This window comes from Sminthopsis crassicaudata, chromosome 2 (assembly GCF_048593235.1).
Source record: "Sminthopsis crassicaudata isolate SCR6 chromosome 2, ASM4859323v1, whole genome shotgun sequence".
In the NCBI taxonomy this organism is placed as follows: Eukaryota; Metazoa; Chordata; class Mammalia; order Dasyuromorphia; family Dasyuridae; genus Sminthopsis; species Sminthopsis crassicaudata.
Window position 1 is genome coordinate 228153618 of NC_133618.1, and position 22967 is coordinate 228176584.

General features: G+C 49.2%; 2 protein-coding genes across 13 annotated transcripts in view; both read right to left on the reverse strand.

The window, feature by feature from the left end:
• Positions 1 to 1332: 1332 nt before the first annotated feature.
• SEMA4C (semaphorin 4C) lies at positions 1333 to 14857 on the reverse strand. 5 transcript variants are annotated; one of them, XR_012486202.1, is made up of 17 exons: positions 13477 to 13594; positions 10982 to 11131; positions 8829 to 8977; positions 8651 to 8713; positions 8333 to 8431; positions 8150 to 8246; positions 7926 to 8042; positions 7647 to 7798; positions 7279 to 7454; positions 5213 to 5357; positions 4834 to 5056; positions 3964 to 4076; positions 3517 to 3674; positions 3359 to 3426; positions 2246 to 3181; positions 2018 to 2090; positions 1333 to 1852 (listed from the first exon to the last, which is right to left on the reverse strand). XR_012486202.1 is itself a non-coding variant. In XM_074288418.1 (15 exons), exons 2-15 carry the CDS (start codon positions 11088 to 11090, stop codon positions 2352 to 2354), a joined length of 2499 nt encoding a protein of 832 aa, XP_074144519.1. In that variant the 5' UTR covers positions 11091 to 11131; positions 14770 to 14857; the 3' UTR covers positions 1333 to 2351. The 5 variants fall into 5 exon arrangements, 4 of the variants coding, with proteins under 4 accessions (XP_074144519.1, XP_074144518.1, XP_074144516.1 ...); XM_074288418.1 differs by lacking the exon at positions 13477 to 13594 and adding an exon at positions 14770 to 14857 and having other exon boundaries at positions 1333 to 3181; XM_074288417.1 differs by having other exon boundaries at positions 1333 to 3181.
• Positions 14858 to 20975: 6118 nt separating this feature from the next.
• The window catches only part of FAM178B (family with sequence similarity 178 member B), a 188994-nt gene continuing 187002 nt past the window's right edge, over positions 20976 to 22967 (reverse strand). For all 8 annotated transcript variants that reach the window (XM_074288423.1, XM_074288421.1, XM_074288422.1 and 5 more), the window contains 2 exons: positions 22499 to 22651; positions 20976 to 21369 (listed from right to left, as the gene is read on the reverse strand). In XM_074288423.1, coding sequence (XP_074144524.1) covers positions 21349 to 21369; positions 22499 to 22651 — 174 coding nt within the window. In that variant the 3' untranslated portion in view covers positions 20976 to 21348. The remainder of the gene's footprint in view (positions 21370 to 22498; positions 22652 to 22967) is intronic.

Here is a 22967-nt window from a genome sequence, read left to right on the forward strand (position 1 = left end):
GTGAGCGTGGAGGAGGACCCGAGTCCGAGGAAGCGGCGCTCCTGCTTCGTGTTAGGTCGCGTCCGGGTCTGCTTTTAGGTACGCACACTACGGGGAGCGGGAGGGCGATGCTCACTCTCCACCCGACCGTTTCCGGAGGTACACTAGTGGAGAGCACCGCCCCCGCTTCCGAGGTTGGCCACCACGTCTGCTCTGTGACCTGCAGTTTCGTCTGGCCCTATCGGGCTCACCTGCAAAACGTACACTATCACTGCTCTGGGCCGTGCTCACCCCCACTATACCCACCATGTACACCTGCACCAAACAGCCCCGTTCTGCTAGGCCTGGCCTGGCCCGCCCAGCTTCCCCTCACACCTCTCAGATTTCCTCCTAGCTGCTCACTAGTGAGGGGTACGCACGTGCTCTCCACAACTTCATTAAGAGGTTGGGAGGTCACATTTCAAGAACCTATATACCTCTTCTAATACCTTATGCACAATAGGGGCTCAATAAATTACGTTCTTATTGTTACACGAAGTCACGTGACTCCCTTCACACCCACCCCCTTTCATCGACTCTTTCCCCTCGGATCTCTTGAATTTGTACTGGGAGAGGGGGTAGATGAATTTCAAGTGTTCATAGACTGGAACTATTGGTAGTACAAGGGGTCAGGATTTTGGTCAGGAAGAAGTAGGCCAGGAGACAGGACTGTGCTCATACAGCGGTTATCAAGCAAACCAAAGTTTATGGAGTTAAGCTGGGCAGGGGACTAGCTATCACTCATTCTGGTGCCAAAAGGGTTAAAAGGTAGCCCCACATTCCCTGTCTCCTAAGTTGCATGGAGCCCCAACCTTTCACACACCACTATATACAAACACGTGCTCAGCCTCTCTCTGTTTCTAGGAAGTTACCCTTCTTTGGCTCTTTCTCCTTAATCCTCAACAGTTTCTGGGAAATCTCCATCTCTCTCTCTCTGTCCCCTCCCCCCTTCTATTACCCTGACCTCTCCCACTGGCCCAGAGCCAAAGCCGGCTCCCAGGAGGCTGTGGCTGCCTGGTTCCCAGCTTCCTGGCCACCACTGTGGGAAACAACTGGAGCCAGAGCTGCCCCCCCCTCCCCACAAAGAGCACAGCAGAGCAGAGGGCCCACAGTCCAATTCGCCACCCTATAATTCTGGAACAAGGAAGGGCTCCCCCACCCCACCCCCATCACCCGCCCCCTGCTTAGCTACTTAAAACTCCCAGCTCCTTTTCCCACCAAGCCTTCCCTTTCCAGTGCATCATCACTGTTGCCCTCCTTTCAAACTCTAGGAGGGTCTAAATAGATCTCTGACCGGCATCCCAGGAACTGGCCTTAGGTTTATTTTCTCTTTTATTTTGCAATATAAAAATATTCAAATATTTACAACAAATAAATATGCAGGGACACAATAAATTACACTGTCAGGACCCTTACTCCTCCTGCTGGGAGAGGTTGTGCTGATAAGCCATAATCCCCCTCCTTCCCCACCCCCCTCCCCACAAGTATAAAATACCACTGAGCCCCCTGAAGGCCAAGTAGGAACCCTCCCCACTATCCCCACAAAAGGGCCCCACCTCCCTCCCCTGACTCTTAAAACATTCACAGCCCTAAGAACAGGCCCAGGCCCACTCCTGAGCATTTACTTTCCAAAGGGGGTACAACCCTACCTCCCTCCCCCACCCCTATATGTACATCTCTGCCCCACTATTCCTCCTTCCCTTGAGAAGTGGTTATATACCATCACAGGCCTCTGGGCAGGCGGGGGCAAAGAAGGCAGAGTGGTACAACCCAGGCCTCTTCCCCTTCATAGGTCCAGGAAGAAGCCCCTAGGAAGGCCCCAGGCCAGGGAAGACTAGATAGAAACAGGAAAGTCACATTACAAACAAACGTACACATGTACACACACACATGTGCACTTATGCACATACATACACACACAGTGCACTTATGCACAGATACACACACGTGTGCACTTACACGCGCGCGCGCACACACACACACACACACACACACACACCTGGAATTTCTGTCTTGAAAAGATTTTGGCTGCTGGGGCCAAAAGTCTGTCTGCAGGATCCTTGGCCTCCTCTCTATGTAAAGAAGAGGCCATTTGTGGGGTTGATGCCCAGAAGGCAAAAGCCCAGAACAGAGCAAACCCACATGGCAGAGCCCATGGTGAGCAGGGCAGATCTCCATGGCAGAGCAGGTACTGGATAGGAGCCAACCTAGACAGGGCATTCCCTACCTAGGGTCTATCCCGGGCAAAGCAGGTGCCTGCAGCCATGTCCCTGAGGTAGCTGGTGCCTGTGCAAAAGTCGGAGCTGCACCCCCCCATTGTGGGGGGGCTCCTCTCATACAGATGACTCTTCGGGGTTTGAGTCAGGCAACGGCTGGCGTTGCTGCAGTTTTCTCCTCAGTTCATCTGCCAACTCAGGCAAAGGATGCACAGGTCCTGCCCGGTCGTCTCCACCCAGCTGCAGCCGCACATAACCATTGGCATTGGAGCTGCGTCCACCCCCCAAGTGAAGTCGGGTCGGAGAAGGCAGGGGCTGGCCTGGGATTCCAGGAGGTGGAGAAGGGGGTCCTCCACCAGGCTGGCAACGGGCATGGCCAGGTACAATCTTTAGTGAGCCATCTGAGTAGTAATAACCAACGGGGTCCCAAAGCTTCTCATCAGGGTCATTCGCAGGCCGGAAGGGAGGGCTTGTGGGCTCCTTGGGCAACTCCAGCGGATATACCAGGGTTCTCTCAGCTGCTTTGGCCCCTTTCTCTAACTCTTCACGCAGTCTGCGTCGAAGTGATAACACTAGAAGCAATAGTACCAAGCACAAGGCCCCCAGGGCCACTACTGCAAGCCACACCAACCCCAGATTCTCCAAGGGGGCCCGAGCTTCCAGCGTCACTGATGGACCGGCTACTACTGCCACCAGGTAGCCCTCAGCAGCCAGCCGTGCTCCCTGCTCCTCAGAGAAACAATGATAAGCACCAGCGTGGCGGGGTTGGGCCGCCAACACCACCAGCGCCTGCAGTCGGACATCGTAGAGCAGTGAGCCAGGCTGCTCAGCTGGTAGTTCCCGGCCCCCAAAAGTCCAACGAGCATGTGCTAAGTTAGAGGAAAGGCGACATGGGAGCACTAAATCTGTACCCGACACCACAGTGATGTTCTTGGGAGTGATTTTAACTGTAGGAAAAAGAAGAATGGGAGGATTAGTGTAAAAATTTGGAAGGACAGTGGAGACATAGCCATTCTTATCAACCCAATTCAGCAATTCTTCTATAGGAGGAGAACAATCTCTGGCACCTTATGTAGTCATTATAAATGCCATCCCACCTACCTCTGAACAAAAAGGCAACTCACCTTTCTTGTTAGGTCGAAGGTTACAAAGACCTGTATTTGAGTTCACCACATCCTGGATAAATGGAGATCTAGTGGGGGAAGGGGGAGCCAGAGTTAACAAGAGCACCTACCACCCCAAATCTCCACAACCCCCTCTCGGGACATGGAGTACAACTCACTTAAGGTGACCATGAAGAGGTACACATCTACTGGTATTGGTGCTCCAAGCACAGTAAGGATCACGGGAGAGGATGCAGTCGGCACAGGATCTGTACTTGCTGCAGTCAGCTAAGGGAAGTTGAGCCAGCTGTGACCGTGAACCAGCAAACAGCAGCTTCTGTGGGGGAAGGAGGGAAAGAGGGCTCATCAGGAGCCCACTGCCTGCAGAAATGCTGCCAGGACTCAATACAATGAAATAGAGAGAGAGGAGACAAATCAGAACCTTGGGATACAGCGAGGGTAAGAGGAGAAAAGAAGTTCTTAAGACATTGGGGGTGACCTAGAAGATTTCAAAAGAAAAGGTTTGGGAGAGGAGGAAAAGCAGATCAAAAATAGGAGATGAAAATATGGGAAGACAGAATTGGCCTAGGTATCAATAAACAGGCCACGGAGGGTGATTGTGCTACCTTATCATAGGACAGGACAAGGCTCTCTACTGGTTCCTTATCAAACACCTGTAGTTCCTCAATCACATGGACCCAAGCACCCAAGTTCACAGCCTTGTAGAGCCAGCCATCCCCTGATGGAACAAAGCAGGGGAAAAGGGGGGTAATAATCCCCAATAAATAAGTGGTCAAATAATAAGCATGTCAAAGGAATAAATACACGCTATCAACAACCATATAAAAGAATGCTCCAAATCACTAATAAATGCCAATAAAACAACTCTGAGGTTTCATCTTATACTCATCATACAGGCAAAAATGAAAATGGTCATTGTTAAAAAGAAAGGTTTCAAATAGGAATTACTTTCAAGAATACTTTTTGTATTAGCAAAGAGGGAAGTAGTTACTCATTAAGTCAGAGAATAACTGAACTATATGTGATGTTAGTGTAATATTACTGTATCATAAGGAATGATAAATGTGAAGAATTCCAAGAAACTTGGGATAAAAGCAAAGTGAGCAGAACCAAATTTGCACAATTCCCACAAAAATGTAAAATTAAAAAAGCATTAAAGGACTCTTAAGATCTCTGCTCATGATTTCAGAAGGCTGATGGTGTTGCATGCTTCTCAGGAGAATAGTGGTGGAGATACAGAATGAGCCTTATTTTTCAGAAACAGCCAATGTTTTGATTTGTTTTACTATGACTTGATTTATTTGTTAGAAAGGGGAAGTTGGGAATGGGATGAGAGATGACACAATGGTTTAGGAAAGAAATAGTGATGTAAAAAGAATAGCAATAAAAATTTTAAAATAAAAAAATAGGGATTCATATATCATTCATAGAGAACACCTCAGATAACTTTAGTCCAACACCTCTTAAAACCATACCTGTTCCAATGAATAGCACATCATAGGTCACATCATTAAGCCCCTTCACTTGATCAGCCACTAGGTGGGTGAAATTGGTATCCTTCTTTACCAGCAGGGGTCGACCCCACCGAGGTCCCACCTGTCCCTCCATCAGTGGATGTTTCTTAGCAAAGTTAAGGGTGTTATCAGGCAACTCCAGAGAACTGGTATAACCGTGTCGTCGGTGCCAATTGTTGATGCACTGGGGAAAGAGAGGGGGAAGAAGGTCATCCCATGGCCAAGACTAGTAGCCCTTAGCAGGCTTCCCAGCCCAAGGAACAAACATGGGCAACAAGTACTAGGGTCCCCAAGCATCAGCTTTTCTACCACCATGAACTCAAGAACATCTAAAACTCACTGAGCCAGGCCGAGGACTAGGGACCGGATCAGTGTAAGGCCCCCATTTCTGGGCTTGTTGCTGATATTCTTTGTAGGGCCCCTCAAACACTCGCTGAATGTCTTCTAATTGGTACTGGCATACAGCTGACAGGTCCACATCTCCCCTAAGGAACAAGGAAAGAGATGAAGATTTTAAATTTGGCTCTTGAGAGAGTAATTTAGTGGAAAAAATAGTGAAGTTAAAGGTAGAAGCCCAGTGTCTTGGGTATGTTCTGATACCTGTGTGGTACAACTGCCCGAGCATACAAAATAGAGATGTTAGTAAGTATGCTATGCACCAACCAGGCCTGCTACAAGGAAAACATTTGTGAACATTTCCTGATCCCCCAACTGCTTGGGTCTTTCTTCTCCAAACTACCTTGAATATGTTTTCTACTTATTCTAAATATACTTTCATGCAACATTAAGTGTTGCAGTGCTTAGCACCATGATATATTTTTGTTAAATGATTGACAAAGCCTTAGATTGCTATATAAATGTGAAATCTGGTTAAGCATTCTGTTGTAGTGAATAGAGAGCTGGCTTAGGAAATTAGGAAGCCCTGAATTCAGACAAACTCTGCCACAAAACCAGCTCATCACCCTGAGCAGAGAGTTATCTGAAACTCATGAGCCAGCAACTCCCCTACACCAATGAAATCACAGGTCTGGACCAAAAAAGGCATCATTACTACTACTATATCTACAAGTTTAGAACTAACAACAATAAGAAGACAATTGCAGAGAGCAGAACTTAGAACACATTCTAGAATCAGAGCCCAACATAATCCTTAGGACTACAGGAATTTCAAACTAGAAGGGGTCTTTAAAGATCACCTAGTACAACCCTTCATTTTATAGTTGAGGAAACCGAGGCCCAAAGAGATTAAATGATGCATTGTTGGTGGAGTTATGAAAGAATCCAACCATTCTGGAGAGCAATCTGGAATTATGCCCAAAAAGTTATCAAACTGTGCGTACCCTTTGACCCAGCAGTGCTACTACTGGGCTTATATCCCAAGGAAATACTAAAGAAGGGAAAGGGACCTGTATGTGCCAAAATGTTTGTGGCAGCCCTTTTCGTAGTGGCTAGAAACTGGAAAATGAATGAATGACTATCAATTGCAGAATGGTTGGGTAAATTATGGTATATGAATGTTATGGAATATTATTGTTCTGTAAGAAATGACCAACAGGATGAATACAGAGAGACTTGGAGAGACTTACATCAACTGATGCTGAGTGAAATGAGCAGAACCAGGAGATCATTATACACTTCAACAATGATACTGTATGAGGATGTATTCTGATGGAAGTGGATATCTTCAACATAGAGAAGAGCTAATCCAATTCCAATTGATCAATAATGGACAGAATCAGCTACACTCAGAGAAGGAACACTGGGAAATGAGTGTAAACTGTTTGCATTTTTTGTTTTTCTCCCCAGGTTATTTTTACCTTCCGAATCCAATTCTTCCTTTGCAACAACAACAACAAAATTCGGTTCTGCACATATATATTGTACCTAGAATATACTATAACATATTTAATACGTATGGGAATGCCTGCCATCTAGGGGAGGGGATGGAGGGAAGGAGGGGAAAAATTCAGAACAGAAGGGAGTACAAGGGATAATGTTGTAAAAAAAATACCTATGCATATGTACTGTCAAAAAATGTTATAATTATAAAATTAATAAAAAAAAAAAAAAAGAGAGAGAGAGAGATTAAATGGCCGTAAAGGTGGTAGCAGTAGAGCCAGGGCCTAAACCCATGCCTTCTGATTCCAAATCCAATGATCTATTGCTGCTACCTAGTACTCAACTTGCTCCTGAAATAATTCCAGGGCCAAGATCCTGCAAATGTTTATATAGCAACAATATCTGATACTCAGCCTTCTCTCCCCTTTATTGATTTTTAAATCACTCCAGCAAATGTGAATTAATCCTGCCCTGGCACCTGGACAGAGAGCAATTGACTACCTGGATGTTTCACTGTTCCCCAACCTGCTGCTCTTTTCCAGCTTTCCATCCCTTTCTCAGACTCACCATCGGGCCCGAAAGACCCCAAAGAAAGTTGTGTTGAGCCAATTGTCTTCTTGCAGGGTGTGCAGGGCCTGAAGCTGATTGAAGTAGAGCTGCCGATCAGGAGCGGCACAAACCAGCCGGGCCTTCAAGAACGTCGTCCACTTCCTCTGCAGGGTCCGCGCACCTCCCATATCTCCCTATGCCAAAGAAAGAGCAATCTGTGAGACAGCCCCATCCGCCACTTGCCCCTGGAAGCCCCAGGCTCCCACAGTTCTGGGAAGGCCCAAGTATCCAGATGAAACCTGGTCCTTTCTGGCTCTCTCCTCATTTCGTCCCCCCGGCGCTCTGTCCTGGCCCCACCACCAGTGTTCCATCTCACTGCCTTATACCTTGCAAACTCGAGCCACTCGAGCCACCACCTGCTCAGCATAGCAATTGTACTCCACGGCTCGCTCACTAAAGAAGAAGTAGATCTTGTCGTCATCACCTGTGAGGCTCCCCACGCTTTCCGGAACGTAGGCAGAGCCTACAAAATGGGGTTCTGTTGACAAAGGGAGAGAAGAGTTTAGTGCAAGGAAACATCTGACCGCTCGAACTCAGAGCCGAGGTCATCCTCGATCCTCCTGATGCATCCCTCCCCCAGCCAAGCTACCATCCCGGGGGCTCACCATTGAGCCAAGAGTGAAGGTACTCATTCTTCATGGAGTAGTGGGGCCCCAGGTTGCGCAGGATTATTGGTTCTGTACCCAGAAAGTTGTTGAGTGTTGCTGAATACAACTCACCATCTATGGGAGACAAAGGATAATCCAGTTAAGGACTCCAAGTGAGGCTTCACTCACAGGCAAGAGCTAGTTTTAGGGTCCCGACATCTCTTGAGGGAAAGGCCACTCACCCACAATGAGGCCAGTATGGCCTTTGGCTGGGTCATAGGGACATTTGCCCTTCCCATCTTCAAGCTCCCCATGCTCCAGAGAGAAGGTGAGTATGTCCTAGGATGGGAAAGATCAAGAGTGAAAGGCAGCAGTGCCAGGGGCCTAGAGAAGGAAGGCCAAGTTCTCAGGAGAGCAGCACTCACAATGTAGGTGCACTTTGGCTGGAAGGCATAGGTCCCACAGGCATACAAATGAGAAGAGTTATACGGCTGCAGGAAGCGGATGAAGTTGAAACACTCCGTCTAGGAAGAGAGAGACATTCTGTAAAGGGCAGATGACATTGGACAAAGTATAGCTAAAGAAAAGAAGGCATGGGGAAGCATGGTGGGAGAAAGGAAAAAACACAAGTCCTTCAAAATAAAGTAAGATCAGACATTCGGAAACGAGATCTGAGGCTTTCAACTTCCTCCTCCATATTTTTCCCATTCTTCATACCCACCAATGTCATAAGAATCCCCTACCTGGTTGCTCTTCCCTTTCTGGATACATTCAGCCTTCTTCTCCACTGTAGCTTCCCATGAGATCTAGGAACAAGGAGAAGTGGAGGAGAGGGAAGAGTCATTTAGCACTAGCTCAATATGCCTCATACCCATCCTGACCCCAGTCCCCTCCACCTGGAGCCACTATCACTTCTCTCACCGCTGACTGCAGCTCCAGGGTCTCCAAGCTGAGGGCAAAAAGGGCTTCTCGGGCCCCCACATAGAGGACCCCATTGCTTTCAGCCAGTGTCAGCGTTAGAAAGTCTTGGATGCCCACTTGAGAGAACCGCCTTACCACAGCTGCCAACTCTGTGTGACAATGAAGGTGGTCAATGAAGAGGAAGGGAGTGGGGGCTGCTAGTGGAAGTGGGGAGAAGACAGAGGCTTTGCTCTCCCCTGTACTCATCACCTACTAGCTTCCCCTGCAAAAAACAAAATTAATAATCTGCCCACCTTTCCCACTATTATTAGCTCCCACCTTACAGTCAAAGCAGGCCATGGTGCTTTACCGGTCTGAAGCAGGAGGAGGCAGTGGTGGGAGCAGCCCTCAGCCCCCAGGAGCTCCATTTAGCTTTCTCACCCTTTCCCATGCTTGGGAGGGAGTAAATCATAACTAGTAAGGAGGAAGGAAGGATATCCCGGCCACAGTCTCTAGCCAAAGGAAGCCATCAGACAGACGGCGCTCAGGGTCAGCAGCACCTCCGGTGGGGGGAGACCTTCCCCCTCCCAACTTCCTTTCTTCCACTCCCGCTTCCTCCTTTGTATACCCATCTGAGGCTAGAATCCAGCCATGCTCTGGCCTTGGGACATTCTGCCTCTCTCACCCAAGAGCGGGAACAAAACCAGCAGAATCAAGTCAGAGTGTCAGAAGAGACTTGCACTGAGCAATTCTCTTCCATGTAACATTGAATATATAAACAGAAAAGGGCGACTAGCACCCACCTCAGCCGAATTCATAAGGCTACCAAGCTAGTCTTGGAGCCAGTAAGATATAGATCACGTAGGTCAAGGCAAGCATCTCTGATTTACTCCAGGTGATCCTAAGTAAGCCAGTCTCTTAACATCTCAATGACAGATTGCCTTCTTAAGGTTATAAATTGCAGAAAAGATGAGCATCTACAATGGTAATGGAGTTTTCTCACCTAGGAGTTCCCAAAGCTAATGAAATCACAGATCCCCATCCCCATAAGGGAATAAACATGGAAGAAGAAAATCAAAGTGGCAAGAGACAGAATGGCGAGGAAGCATTAGCAAAAGGAAGATCAGGGTGCCATAAATTTGGGAAGCACGAGACACAAAAGTGGAACAGGAGGCTAGACCAAGGGTTAAATGCTGAGCCTGTTTAGCCCCCAGCCACTTGGAAAGCACAAGTGAAGCTGCTGTACAATGTTCACACATTCATATGACATTGGCCCTCAAAATAGCCACTAGCCTGTCCTCAGGGTCCTTCTCTCCCCATCCCCTTGGCCTCTGGAGCCAATGACGTAGCCGGACACAGGCTGACATGGGAGGGCTTCATTAGCATGGGGCCTGTGGGAGATGAGCTCATCCTGGGATCCCCAGGGCCTGCAGGTGACACAAACACCTGACATCACCTGGCTGCCACAGCCAGGTTGGGGGAAATAGGGAAGGTAGTCACCACAGGGGCCCCCTGCCAGTCTTGTACTGTGTCTGGTGTGCAGCTACAGAAAGGAAGTAAGGACTCTGATCAATAAGTTGAAAAGGTAAGCAGGTTCCCCAGAGTAAGGGGGGAGGGGAGCCTGTGGAGTGGCAACTCCTATAGGATGGCTGCATATTCTAAAGCACTCCTTCCAACTGGCTCTTGGTTCTTTCCTTAGTCTTTCGGTATACCTAGCAGCTGATGGGATAGAACATTGTCTTCAGAATTGGAATATACAAGTTCAAAGCCAAACCTGAGTGGCTTTGAAAGTCACCACCCCTTTTGAGGCCTCGGTTTCCTCATCTGTAAAATGGAGTTGGACTGGTCTTTGAGCCCTAAATTGTTAGTATAGAAGGGAGGGAAGTGATTTTGCTCTGTAAAACCCACAATATAACAGTAACAGCTAAGACTGGGAGAGGGACGTTGCTTCCAAGGGCCCAGAAAATGTCAGGAAGAGCCCCAAGAGCTCTGTTTTGCTGCTATCTCCACATCTCTTGGGCTCCCACAAAGATTTCTTAGAAAGCATTCAACACCAAGAGTCAGTGGGGAATCAGAGAGTAACGAAAGGAGTCCGGCAGGAATTTAAGAAGCAGTCCTGGCTTATCCCTCCCACTCCCCATTTCCCCATTATCCCCACAGCTTGAGGCACTCACCCCCATAGGACACCGTCTTCCTAGGCACAGGGTTCCACCAGGCATTGTCCCCATAGCCCAGGCCCAGCAGTGCCGACGCCACCAGCCAGACGCCCAAGCATGGGTCCATGGTGCCTGCCCCCGGCCCTCGGCTCTGCACCGAAGCCCTACCTAAGGAAAGAGAAAGGGTCAGCTGCAGGGCCAGTGACCACAATCAGAAACTGGACAGAGTGATCAATGTAAAAGATCACACAGAACAACACTAGCCAACCACCTGATGGGAAGATCTACCTAGAGCCCCACCGTACCTCCCATTCGACAGTTCTCTGGATTGAGAGGGTGGTCCTAGGCAGCTTTATTCCTTTTGCTTCCCCTCCCCCCAAAGGTCTTCCTGCTCTTTATCTAGGAGGGGGGGTGGGTAGCTGACTCAGCTGGTGGGGGAGAACACTTCCTACCCTCCTAGACTCCAAGGAGTAGTCCCCTGGCTTTAACCTTCTCCTTCAGCCCCTCCTCCCTACCCTCCACAGGAAGTTGTTTAAAAAATAAAAAGGGGGAAAAGCGGCCCCTCCTCCCACCCTCTCTCCACTACTGAATGGCTTGGTTTTTAATACACTCTGGAAGTAGGACCTGCCTCGACCACTTGATTCCCAGCTTCCTCAGAACTCACTCCTGTCCCCCCAGAATAGCCCAGGGCGGCTGTTTCCACTGGAGAGAAGGGGGGTCAGCCAGTTTTCCAAAGGTCTCACTCAAGGAACTGTCATCTTGACCTCCCCCACCTCTGACCCCGTACTCCCACGGGGCAGAAACAATAGCTCCAGCCCGGCGACCTGGCCAGCCCAGCCGCACAGAAGCAGAGCAGGAGTGCAGGCCCGGAGGTGACAGGGCCCAGCCAACTAAATCCCCCTTTGTTTCCCCCAGAAGGAAGGCAGGAAGTGGGTGGGATGGGCGTGGAAATGACCAGGGCCTCATCCTGTCGGTCCCTCGGGCAGCCTCCCAGGAGACACTGGCCGAGGGAGCAGGGGGAAAATGGGGAGGTCTCAGGCTCGATCAGACAGTTCCTCTCCGTTCATACAAAGAAGACAGGAAAGGGGGCTCCACCGGGGACCCAAAGGGAGCCTGGAGGGGTGGGGCAGAGCCGGCGCTCGGCTAGCACAGAGCCTAGACTGAGATCCCCCAAGTTGTGGGCTGCTCACTCCAGGGACCCTCGCTTCTGGGCGGACCAGCTGGACCCCAGTCCCAGGGCAGCTCTCCGTGCCCACACCGTGGGGCAAGACTGGGAAGGGGGGAGGAGGGAATAATGTTCTGGAGCAGGGTGGCAGTGCAGATGGGGCTCCCCCCCCAAAAAAAAGGGTCCTTAGAGCGTGCACACCCTAACCCCCCTCCCCACAGCTCCGGGGATTTGAATCCAAACAAAGCCGCGGAGCCCGGAGCGTGGCGGAGGCATGGCCAGCGTACGCCCCCTGCCGGCACAGACCCTCGCACATGGGGGGCACTTTTACTCCTCCCCCCGTCCCAAGACCCCCCATTACTCCTTCTATGTCCCCCCCACTACCCCAGGGAGAAGCCGAGCCTAAGCCGCCAGCCCGCAGAGTCCAGTCCGACCACCACGGCGCCCCCACCCCCAGCTCCTCCTCTCAACTCACAAACAGCGGCCAGGACCCTCTCACCCCCTCCCCACCCACAACAGATCCCGGGGGAGGGGGGACCCCCACCCCCGCCCGGCCGCTCCTCCCCGCGGCGCTCGCGACTCCCTAGGGGGAGGAGGCTGGAGAAGCAGCGTACTCTCTCCGGATCCCGGGTCTACGCAGCCAGCGAGAGAGAGCCCGTCTCTAGAATCCGGGGCTCGGAGTCCGGGGAGAGCCTGCCTCCCCTCCGCTCTATCACTCGCGGCCCGGCCCCCGGGAAGTACTGGGGGCGGAGGGAAGGGGGGCGCCGCGGGGAAATCCGATCTCCCGGCACCGGCCCTAGTCGGAGCCCGCCCCAAACTTTCCATCTCTAGTGGGGAGGGGGGAGGGGGGCGAGGCGGGGGGCAACGCTCAGGGGCCGGCTGGGATCGAGGCCGAGGGGAAATGGGGACAGCCGCGGAGGGGCCGCGGAGCTTCAAGAAAACCAAAGGGGAGGCTGCTGCCGCTGCCGCTCACAGACAGCCCGGCCAGCCTCCCCCGGACCCCAGCAGGAAGGCAGGGTCGGGCGCCCTCCTCGCCCCAGCAAGACCCCGCTCCTCAGCCCCCGGACTGGCGGGTCACTCGGGAGCGCAGGGCTCCGGGCGCGCCGTGCCCAGGGTGACGCGGCGCCACAGGGGCCGGATCCGGGAGAACCCCCGGGAACACTTGTGCCGGAGCTGGGGGCGCCACAGCATCCCGGGCCCCCCAAGCGCAGCCCCTCCTCCGCGAGGGAGGGTCCAGAGACGGGGCACAAAGCAGCCCCCGGCGACCAGTGCCTGCTCCGGCGCCGAGCGCGGGGAGCAGCCCCCCAACAGCCCCCGCTCCGCCCCGCGCAGCTCCGGTCCCACTTACCTCTTAAGCTCGCTCGGCTTCTCGGCTGCAATCCCCGGGCGCCGCCCTCGCGTCCCTCCAGCTCCGGCGGTGCTCTCTCCTCCTCCTCCTCCTCCTCCCAGCCTGCCTTCCTCCCACTCGGTCCCTCCTCCCTCCCTCCCTCCCTGGCCCCGGGCTCCTCTCCTTTCCCGGCTCGGCTCCGGGTCGCGGGGTTCCCCGTGCCGTTGCTTCTCCCGCTCCCTCTCGGCAGCTCCTGTTCCCTCCACCTCCTCCTCCTGACGTCAGGCCCCGACCCGGAGGGGGGGGAGGAGAGGGAGGGAGGGATGGGAGAGCTAGCCAGCGACGGGGCTGAGCCGGCTTCCAGCCCAGCTGGGGGCCATGGCCCGCTGGGCCGCCTAGCACCTAGAGTTTCCCAAGATTTCCTGCAGCCCGCAGCTCCGGAGCCCCCCCACCTCTCCCTGAACACAACTGCCTCCCCCCCGCCCCCTCCCAGGCAGATGCCGCCCTCTCCCGCGGTTGCTGTCCCTTTACAGCGTCTTCTTCCCCTACGTATTTTTCCCAATCAACCCCACGGGCTATAATGCCGGGGGGGGGGGGGGGCGTGAAGCAGCACTAGCTGCTGGGGGTTTGACTCACGCAGCTCTCTCCAACCTCCCCCCTCCCAAATAAAGATGCAGCGCTGCTCTCGCCGGGCCCGGGGTTCCGGGCAAAGCCCGAGGCTCCCACCGAGCCGTGAGGGGGCTCGCTAACCCAGGCGGGGTCCGAGAATTTCTACACAGTTCGTAGGCCACATGGCAAGAAGGGTCTGGCCGAAGATGGAAACCGAAAGGGATTTATCCTCGTTCTGAGAGGAACAGGGGGAGATGGTCCTGGGAAGCCCGAAAGGTTCCCACCCAAATCAGAGACTGGGTAGTCCAGAACCCATTCCCTGAAGCGTCCCCCTAATGGAATCCGGCCTTCCCGCAGTCTCCACTGAAAAAGGAAAGAAAAGTTGGCCTTGGAGGTGGGGGAGAACGCACGTTGGGAGGCTCAAAGATCCTCGGCCAGCCGGGAACAAAGACTTTGTCCGCCCTAATCAACAAGTTCAGCCCAGCAATAAAAACTCGGGGACTCTGGAGCCGGGCCCAGGGCACGGACCGAGCCCGTCGTCCTGAAATGCATTCTTTACCCCCGGAACACCTGGGAGATTTGGTTAAAAACTGGGTACGCCAAGATATTCAGATAAAAGAAACCCAACAGGAGTTTCTTGGAGGAAGGGGGAGGGGAATTCAAAGCCAGAAATCCACTCTGAAATAATTTCTGGCTCAGCCTTACTGGGGAGGTGTCTTAGTCTTTCCGCCTTCCCACCCGTCAATTCCCCAAGGTCCAAGAACAGCTCTTCAAAGTCCACGCACACAGTGGGAAGGTGGGAAAAAGGAAGAGCCTTCAATTTAGTAGCCCCTCCCATTCCCCACCCACACCTTCCTTCCCCTCCCCCTCAGGTTCCTTGGAGCTGGGCTCCTCTGAGCCCCTAAGGAAGGACAAGAGGTAGCTCGGAGGTGTGGATTCTGGCCCTGGCTCCGTCCTGCCACTGCCCCAGCCTGGGTGCACGGTGCACCCAGGAGGGGCAGCCTAGTTTCAAGCCCGTCAGCAGATTTGGGTTATAAATCCCTATATTCATGAGATTATAAATCAGCTCCGACAGCAACTTTTGTTCTGGGTTAAAACTTGGCGTCTAAAGGCTGGAGACCAGAAGAGCAGTGGATATAATTGGAAAAAGCAGAGTTTAGTTTCTGTAACAATAATGTCTTTGCTGGTAAATAAAAAGAGGGCTCCCTCCCCATACCAAAATGCCAGCCAAAGGCACATTTCCCAACTCCCAAGAAGGAAAAAAATATACAAACTACTAGGATTTAAACTACTAAGGATTTAGATCCCGTTAACAATTTGCTAATTGTTAGAAGGGGGATGGGGCAGATTTTTGAATTTTCAATTCTGGGGAGGAAGGAGAATGATCTCTAGATTGAAGGAGGAAATAGCCATTGAGGACCTGCTGAGCTAGAGTGGGCACCCAGGTGTCCCAACTCTCAACAATGAGCGCACTAATTCTTGGACTATTCGGTCACCCATTCTTCACCGTCACATGTTTACCTGTGTAGACAAATGACAGAGTAGTCACTGAGACCCTTGGCTTCAAGTACACAAGAGCACGCCCCTGGAAATTGAGAGCATGGTTTGGTTTCACAACGTCTGGGCCAGTTTCTACTGGACCTTGCTGGGGTTTCAGTTCCCTGAGGCTGGAGGTGAAGTCAGACATGAAAAACCACTAGGAACCAGACTGTTTCCTCCACAACCCCTCCTCTTCAGAGGGGGAAAAAGTTTTCAGGCCCATACTCCCACTCCCCAGGTTAGGTTAAGATTTCTTAAAGCATCCTCTTAATTTCCTTCCTTCTCAACAGTGACGTCCCTTTTTGAGTGGGTGAGTGAAGAAAATTCCCAGTGACCCACTTGCTCAAGATCCAGCCCTTTTAAAAATCATGTAGCAGGAAGCTGAGATTCCTGGGTTTAAAGCAATAACCAAAAAAACTCTTATGTTGTATAAAGAGTAAGGCTTATACATCTGCTTGGTCCCTTACGATCAAAGTATTATTAGATTTAGAACTGGAGGAGATCTCAGAGGTCACCTATCAACACCCCTCATCTCACAGACAAGGGAATAGTCCCAGAGAGCTACTTGCCTGAAATCACAGCAGTAGCAAAGCTGGGATCCGAACCCAGATTTTCTAATTCTAAATCCATCATAATTTACCACACTGGATATCATTTGTCCCGCCAATTGAAAATTATTCAGTTTGTTTTCCAGTTTTTTTCCTGGATGTTGGGTGGGGAGAGATTGTTTTGTCTTATTTTTCTCAAAGGAAAAATGCAGATAAGTCAGTTTCTCAAATGCATGTGGACTTGTGTAGGGTCTTTTTTGAATGGAACAGAAATCTTGGTTCCATAAATCCTTCTCCCACCAAAAAATTTAAAAATGACTCTCCAGATTGTAATGGAGGGATACACAGGACCTATAGGAATATAATTATTCTTTGAAATCCTTCAAAGGATTTGGAGGATACATTGTCGATGAGCTTCATTTATTCCCTAGCCTACTCTAACCTGCTGCCATTAAATTCAAGCACTCACTGAATTTTTAGAATTAAAAGTACTCTCAATAGCCATTTAGTCCAATCCATGTGTGGCAGAAAGTCCACTGACATACCTGACAAATGGTCATCAAACCTTTTGGTTGAAGCCTCCCATCTGTTGTTTTTCCTGATCTGTGCCCTTTTTGGTTGCTTCCATTTATTGCTCCTGAATCTGATTCTGGCCAACAAATTAAATCCATCATCTACACAATCAACTTTCAAATACTTGAAGGTGACCATATTAGAAAATACTCAAGCTAGAAATTACATTTAGTCCAACTCCCTAATTTTATAATTGAGGAACATAGAGGCCCTAGGATAGTGTGACTTGCCCAGAGTCAAAGTGTCAAAGGCAGGAATGGTCTGAGATTCTCTGACTCCAAGGTCAGTGCTCCTTCCCTTTTCGCCTGCACTGGGCAATAATGCCCAGTTCTGTCAACAAATTTTCACATGATATGGATTCCAGACCATCATCTTGGTTGCTCTCCTCTGGACACTCTAGTTCTTAAAATATCCTTCCTAATCTGTGGTTCCTGGACTTGGATACAATCAATATTCCAAATATGGTCTTACTGACCAGAGTACAAAGGGACCATCACTTCTTTATTCCTAAAAGCTGTACCTCTCTGATGCTCAGGATCAAATTAGCTTTTTTGGTTGTCATGTCAAACTGCCGACTCATAATAAGTTTTGTTGTTGAATTGTTAATTATGTCTGACTCTTGTGACCCCATTTGGAGTTTTCTTAGCAAAGATACTAGAGTGGTTTTGACATTTCTGCAGATGAGGAAATTTTACTGATGAGGAAACTGAGGCAAACAGGGTAAAATAACTTGGCAAGGATCACACAGCTAGTGTCTGAGGTAGTTTTTGAATTCAGGCTTTCCTGACTCCAGACCAGGAACTCTATTCACTGTGCCTTTCACCTAGTTGTCCTAATAAGTTTCCAGTCCATTAAAATCCCAGATCTTTTTCAAACAAACTGCTATTTAGCCCTGTCTCCGCAGTTTTTTTACTTTTGAAGGTGATTTTTTAATCCTAGTGATATTTTATGACATCTGACTCATATAAACATTTAAATGTATCAGTGACATTTATACCCAATGAATTTCATCTTACATCTAGTTTGGTAGTCCCCTAAAAATGGACTCGTACACAGGTCAGTTCTCCCTAGTGGCTTGGGGACTGAGATCTCTAATCAGTGAGGCTTCCGCTAGTCTCACTCTTATTTGTGATACTCTGCTTGGGTGATCCTCACACTAAACTCATTCCAGATATTAGTCCATCGAGAGGGCACAGAGCTCATTCATGGGCTTCTAAAAACACCTCGTAGAAAACCAAAACTAGAGAGTGCAAGGGCTAAATGATCTAACTACATTGACAATGAGGTTTGAGACCTAGGTTACAATGTCAGTTCTGTCACCTATTTGATTTCATACATCTAATCATCAAGTTGTTTCCCTTTACTGTGTTTGTTTCCTAATCTAGAAATAACCTATATCTTTTTTGCATGTTATGGATCTTTGTGGCAATCTGGTAAAGCCTATGGATCTCTTAATTATTGTGGCTTACATTCATAATAAGGAAATGCTAGATCTCATTTAGAGCTGAGTGAAAATAAAGATGTAATTTTTTTCCCCATCCAAGTTCATTGACTTCCCCATGAAATTCATAGATCTCTGCATTAAAACTCCTGTAATATTCTGGGCTAGATAAATTCTAAGGTGCCTCCTTAGTCTCTTCCAAAGAAGCAAAAAATTAAGGAAAACACTCCAGAGTCTGGGTTTCCCATGCCTTACATCAGCTAGAACAGCTCTAACTTGACATCCTTGTTGAGTTGTTTCAATCGTATCCTAATCTTTGTGACACCATTTGGGATTTTCTTGGCAAAGATATTCCAGTGGTTTGCCATTTCCTTCTCTAGCTCATTTGACAGATGAAAAATAGAGGTTAAAGTGACTTGTCCAGGAGCACAAAGCTCATAAAGATCTGAGATGAGATTTGAATTCATAAAGAGGAATCTTCTTGATTCTAAACCCAGTACCAGGTGCCACGGATTGCCTCCACTTTCCCTTTTTTTTTTTTTTTTTTTTTTTTTTTTTTTTTTCTTTTCTTTTCAGGATCTGGAGATAAGAGGTCAATAACTATGTACCAAGGGCTTTCTTCCTTTCACTTCCTCCAGAAAAGGAACTTGTTTTAACTTTCCTTAAATCCTATTTCTACCCCCAAGAGTCCTAACTAAGGGAAGGAATAAATTTATTCATTGACCTTCCCAGAGATATTCCCTTAACAAGAATTTCCAGCAAAATGTCCCTAGATTTCATCTAGGAGCTCAGAAACTTGGATTTGTCGAAGACCTTCATGGAAATATACTAAGGCTTGCCAAGCCAACCCTGGAATCTGATGCCCAAGAAAATTCACCTGTTTTCTAAACATATCAAATCTATAAGATCTGGCTTTCTTCTTGGTCAACTTTGGAGAGACCCAGAAACATATTCCTTGGTGTCTGGGAATCTGTTTCTTGTGTGTGTGTGTGTGTGTGTGTGTGTGTGTGTGTGTGACTGGGAGATGAGTGATCATGTCCACTGCCTGGGAAAAGAAAGACTGAAAATGCCTACACCTGAGTCTTTCATCCTTTTTCAAAGTCTAACAGCAATTCCAAGAACTGGAAATTCCCTAGCTCAGCTCAGTCTCCAGGGACTATCTGCTTCCAGTCTGCCCCTGGCTGCAGGAACAAAGACGGGAAATTTCTAAGGTGATTTCCAGGTTTCCAGAGAAAACTGAACTGCTGAAGATTAACTGTCATTGAATTCACCTGTCAGAAGACAGAGGCAACTCAGAGGGAGGGTAAAGGCTGGCTGCCTCCACTGAAGAGTCTTCTCAATTTGTTTATCTGAAATCTTAAGGAAAATTGATGCGCCGGACATTGAGGGGACTTGGCTAAAATGGTCTGTAACGGAGCCAGGGACAGAAACCAGACCTCTCAGACCTAAGAACCTGGGCACCAGAGTATCCTAGCCATAGTATCCTCCCACCTATCACATGGCAAAGAATGAGGGATGGTGTGTCATTGTGTACAGCACCCAGCACAGTGCCACGGGCCTCAGGGCACTTAATAATTAATGCCACTTGGATGCTGAGCATGCTGGGGTGCTTGAGGGGAGGAGGCTGTATACAAATAAGGTGAGGAGGCTCCAGACTCCCCTGCAGGTCTGCAGTCCGGGCCAAGTACACTGAAGCAAGGTCCTTATTCTCTCTGCAGTGGCTCTGCAAGCCCAATCCTATTTATCCTACCTATGGAGGCAAAGGAGGGCCAAAGCATATGAGATTTAGGAGTTCCCCAGATATTATAAGTCCTCCCACAAACTTGTTACAGTAAATGACAAAGGAGGCATCTGTGTCACCAGGGAAAATGAGGGAGAGGGCAATCACCAGAGGTTAAGTGATGAGGGGGCTTGGCAATACAGGCTGATTGGTGAGAATGAGATATTGCCCCCCTGACTGAAGCCAGGTATACAAGACACCCCCTGGAAGCAGCATCCAACAGCAGAACCTAAGCTTAGCAGGGGATGTGTGCGAAGGCAGAATGAATACCACGCAACCCCTCTGCCACTGAACTGCTGCTTACCTAGGGATACAGCTCACCCCTCCCAGCTTCTGTACAGGACTCAACATCACCAGGGAAAAGTCAAGGAGGGAAAGGGCAAAAGCTGGCTTCTGAAGGAAAGGAAGAGCCATACCCAACAAGGAGACCCCAAACCAGGTGCACTTAATAAAGCACCCCATTTAAAATGTAAACCTAAGTGTTAAGCTTGCCTGGACTGGCTCATTGGGTACACATACACCCTTAACCTATGAAGGCAGTTATGAGATTGACCCCAGGTGAGACAGGGAATCAGGAGTAGGATTCCTATCTGGGCTCCTCATGACCTCTCTGGGCCGCAGTTTCTCCTACAAAATGAGTTGGATTAAGTGTTTTCTAAGATCTTTTTCCAGTTCTAACTATCCACTAATCTCATGATTTCTAGCATCTTGTCATAATATTGTCATTGACAATGGGCAATCTTTCTCAGTCTTGGGTTGTTTCTCAGAATAGTAGAACAACATGCCCTAGCTCCCTAGATCCACCAGATCATGCAGGAGATGGATAAAGATGCTTGAGGGGGGAGGGTACATTTGATTTCTGATCAGAGGAAGGAGGGATGCAGCAAGGAGGAGCAGGACAGTAGTAACTTAGAAAGGGGTTGGCGAAGTTCCAGGTTCCTCTCTATAGTCTACCAGCCTCTACCCTCATCCCTTCCATTGAAATTCTAAGGAAGGACTGTAGAATAAAGAGCTTTTCTGACTCACATGATGCTGAAATAAGACTTTAAAGTGCAAACAGGAACCTAATCTCAAACATAACGGATTAAAAACTGGGATGGATATGAACAGGGTCCTGGGAGGGACTGGAAAAGGTAAACGTGGACAAACAGAAGACTATGTTATAAGAGAAGCTGGGCCTGAGGAGTGAGAGGCAGAGTTCCTTGATGTCAGAGACTGAAACATGGTTATTAGCTGAAGCTGCAGATGCTCACTCCATAGGCCTGGAACCCCCTTCCGCTTCTGGTTCCCAATTTTTCCCTCGCCTCCTTTATTTTCCTTGAGTCAATTCCTCTGTTAAGTCTTCCTGCCTGTGCCAAAAAAGCTCCAGTCAGCTCCATCCCAGCTCCCCCGTAGGTCTCTTTTCAAGGGTTGTAGTATTGGTCCTGTGAGGAGGGTTTAAAAAAATTAAAAAGCACATTATATGATCTCACCTGGAGAGTCAAGTAGGAGCTGACAATGACTCTTCCTAGACTATTCTGTCCTGACATATGCAGTCCCCCCCTCCAGGGTGGGGAAGATACCTAAATGTGACTTTGACAGGAAAATGGCTCCAGATTTTTCCAAATCTAATTTCCCACCCAGGTCAGGTCAATACTGGAGCACAAGGTGTAAACCACCTTTTCTTTACTGTCCCAGCAAATACCTTAATCTCTTCCGTGGGAGATAAGCTTAGCATAGTTTCTCCTACATAGTTAAGCGCTGAGGAAGAACTCTTTCCATTTTATTCATGGGTCAGATGGATGCTACACCTGACCCATGAATAAAATGGAAAGAGTTCTTCCTCAGCGCTACATACATCCAGTGATATGCCCCCCATGTGCCCTACTTGGTGATGCCCTATTACCACCAGGAAAAGACTTCTTTATTAAAAGAGGAAAGAGAAGAAGATTGGAAATGGTAAATAAAGAGGAATAAGACAAAGAGAAAAAAAGAATGAATGAAAACAATGGTCTGTCCCTCAGTTCTCAAGCAAGGGTTGGAGGCTCTGCTTAGGATTTCCTTGTCCTTCATAGGAAGAATTCAGTGGGTTTTGCCCCTGTAACCTAGGAGACAAAGATGGATGAGGGGAACAGGCTTCAGAGGGACACAGTAAAGGGAAGGATTTAGGAATCCCTTTGTGAGAACTGGGAGTGGGTCCCAAAGGAGTTGTCCTCTCCCAGGCACCATGAGGATGCCAGGTCTAGGTTAGAAAAAAAAGATGGTAATTGGGTAAAAAGATGGATGCTAAGTTCCATTTTGGAAACCATTTTTCTGGTTCAGACTTTCCCCTTCCCCAAGACTCGATCTCCCTTTAAATCAAGAAAGGCATATTCAATCACCCACACAAAAACTGGATGACCAACACATTTTAAAAATAATGATGGTAAGAGTGCCAGTCATTTTTTCCTCTCCACTGCCCTCCCAGCTCCAGCAGCTGCAGTTAGGGTGGAGCAGGCTGTAGGCTCTGGTCAGTCCGGCTCCTCCCCCGGCTTCCCACCCAGGTTCGGGCTAAGAGTTACAAAGGGTTGTTACCTGGGGCCTGCACTGGGTCAGGAGCTCCTGCCAGCGTATGTACGTCTGGGCTGCCAGGTCCTTGAGTTTGGTCCGATACATGGCCTGAGGGCTCTCATGGATGTGCGTGGTGACCTGTCTCTCCAACTGCACACACAGCTGTTGTAGCTCACCCTTTGAAGACAGAAGAAAATAAGGGAGAGGGAGGGGGTAGAGAGAAGGGCTGTGGGAGATCCAGAACACCAAAGTGGATGGAAGAAGTCAGAATGTGGTCAGATAGATTGAGAGAAAATATCGCCAAAGAATCCTTTCTAATCAGTCTTGGGAAGCCTTCAGGAATGGGGCACGGCTAGCAAGGACAGCTGTACCACAATAGCATTTGTCCAGAACAGAGAGGGGAAATAGGGAGGGGAAAATGGTGTAAGGAGGTAAGGTAAGTCCCAGATCAGAGGAACAGGACTGAGAGGGAACACTATGTCCAATTCTCTCA

Bases quoted from the DNA above. Each gene is read 5' to 3' on its own strand.
- SEMA4C (XM_074288415.1), bottom strand. From the start codon at position 12,953: ATGGAAAGTTTGGGGCGGGCTCCGACTAGGGCCGGTGCCGGGAGATCG. The intron at 11,132-12,742 runs GTACGCTGCTTC...CTCTTTCCTTAG, and splicing joins AGACCCGGGATCCGGAGAGA to GTAGGGCTTCGGTGCAGAGC. The intron at 3,675-3,963 runs GTAGCACAATCA...CTTCCCCCACAG, and splicing joins TTGTCCTGTCCTATGATAAG to AAGCTGCTGTTTGCTGGTTC.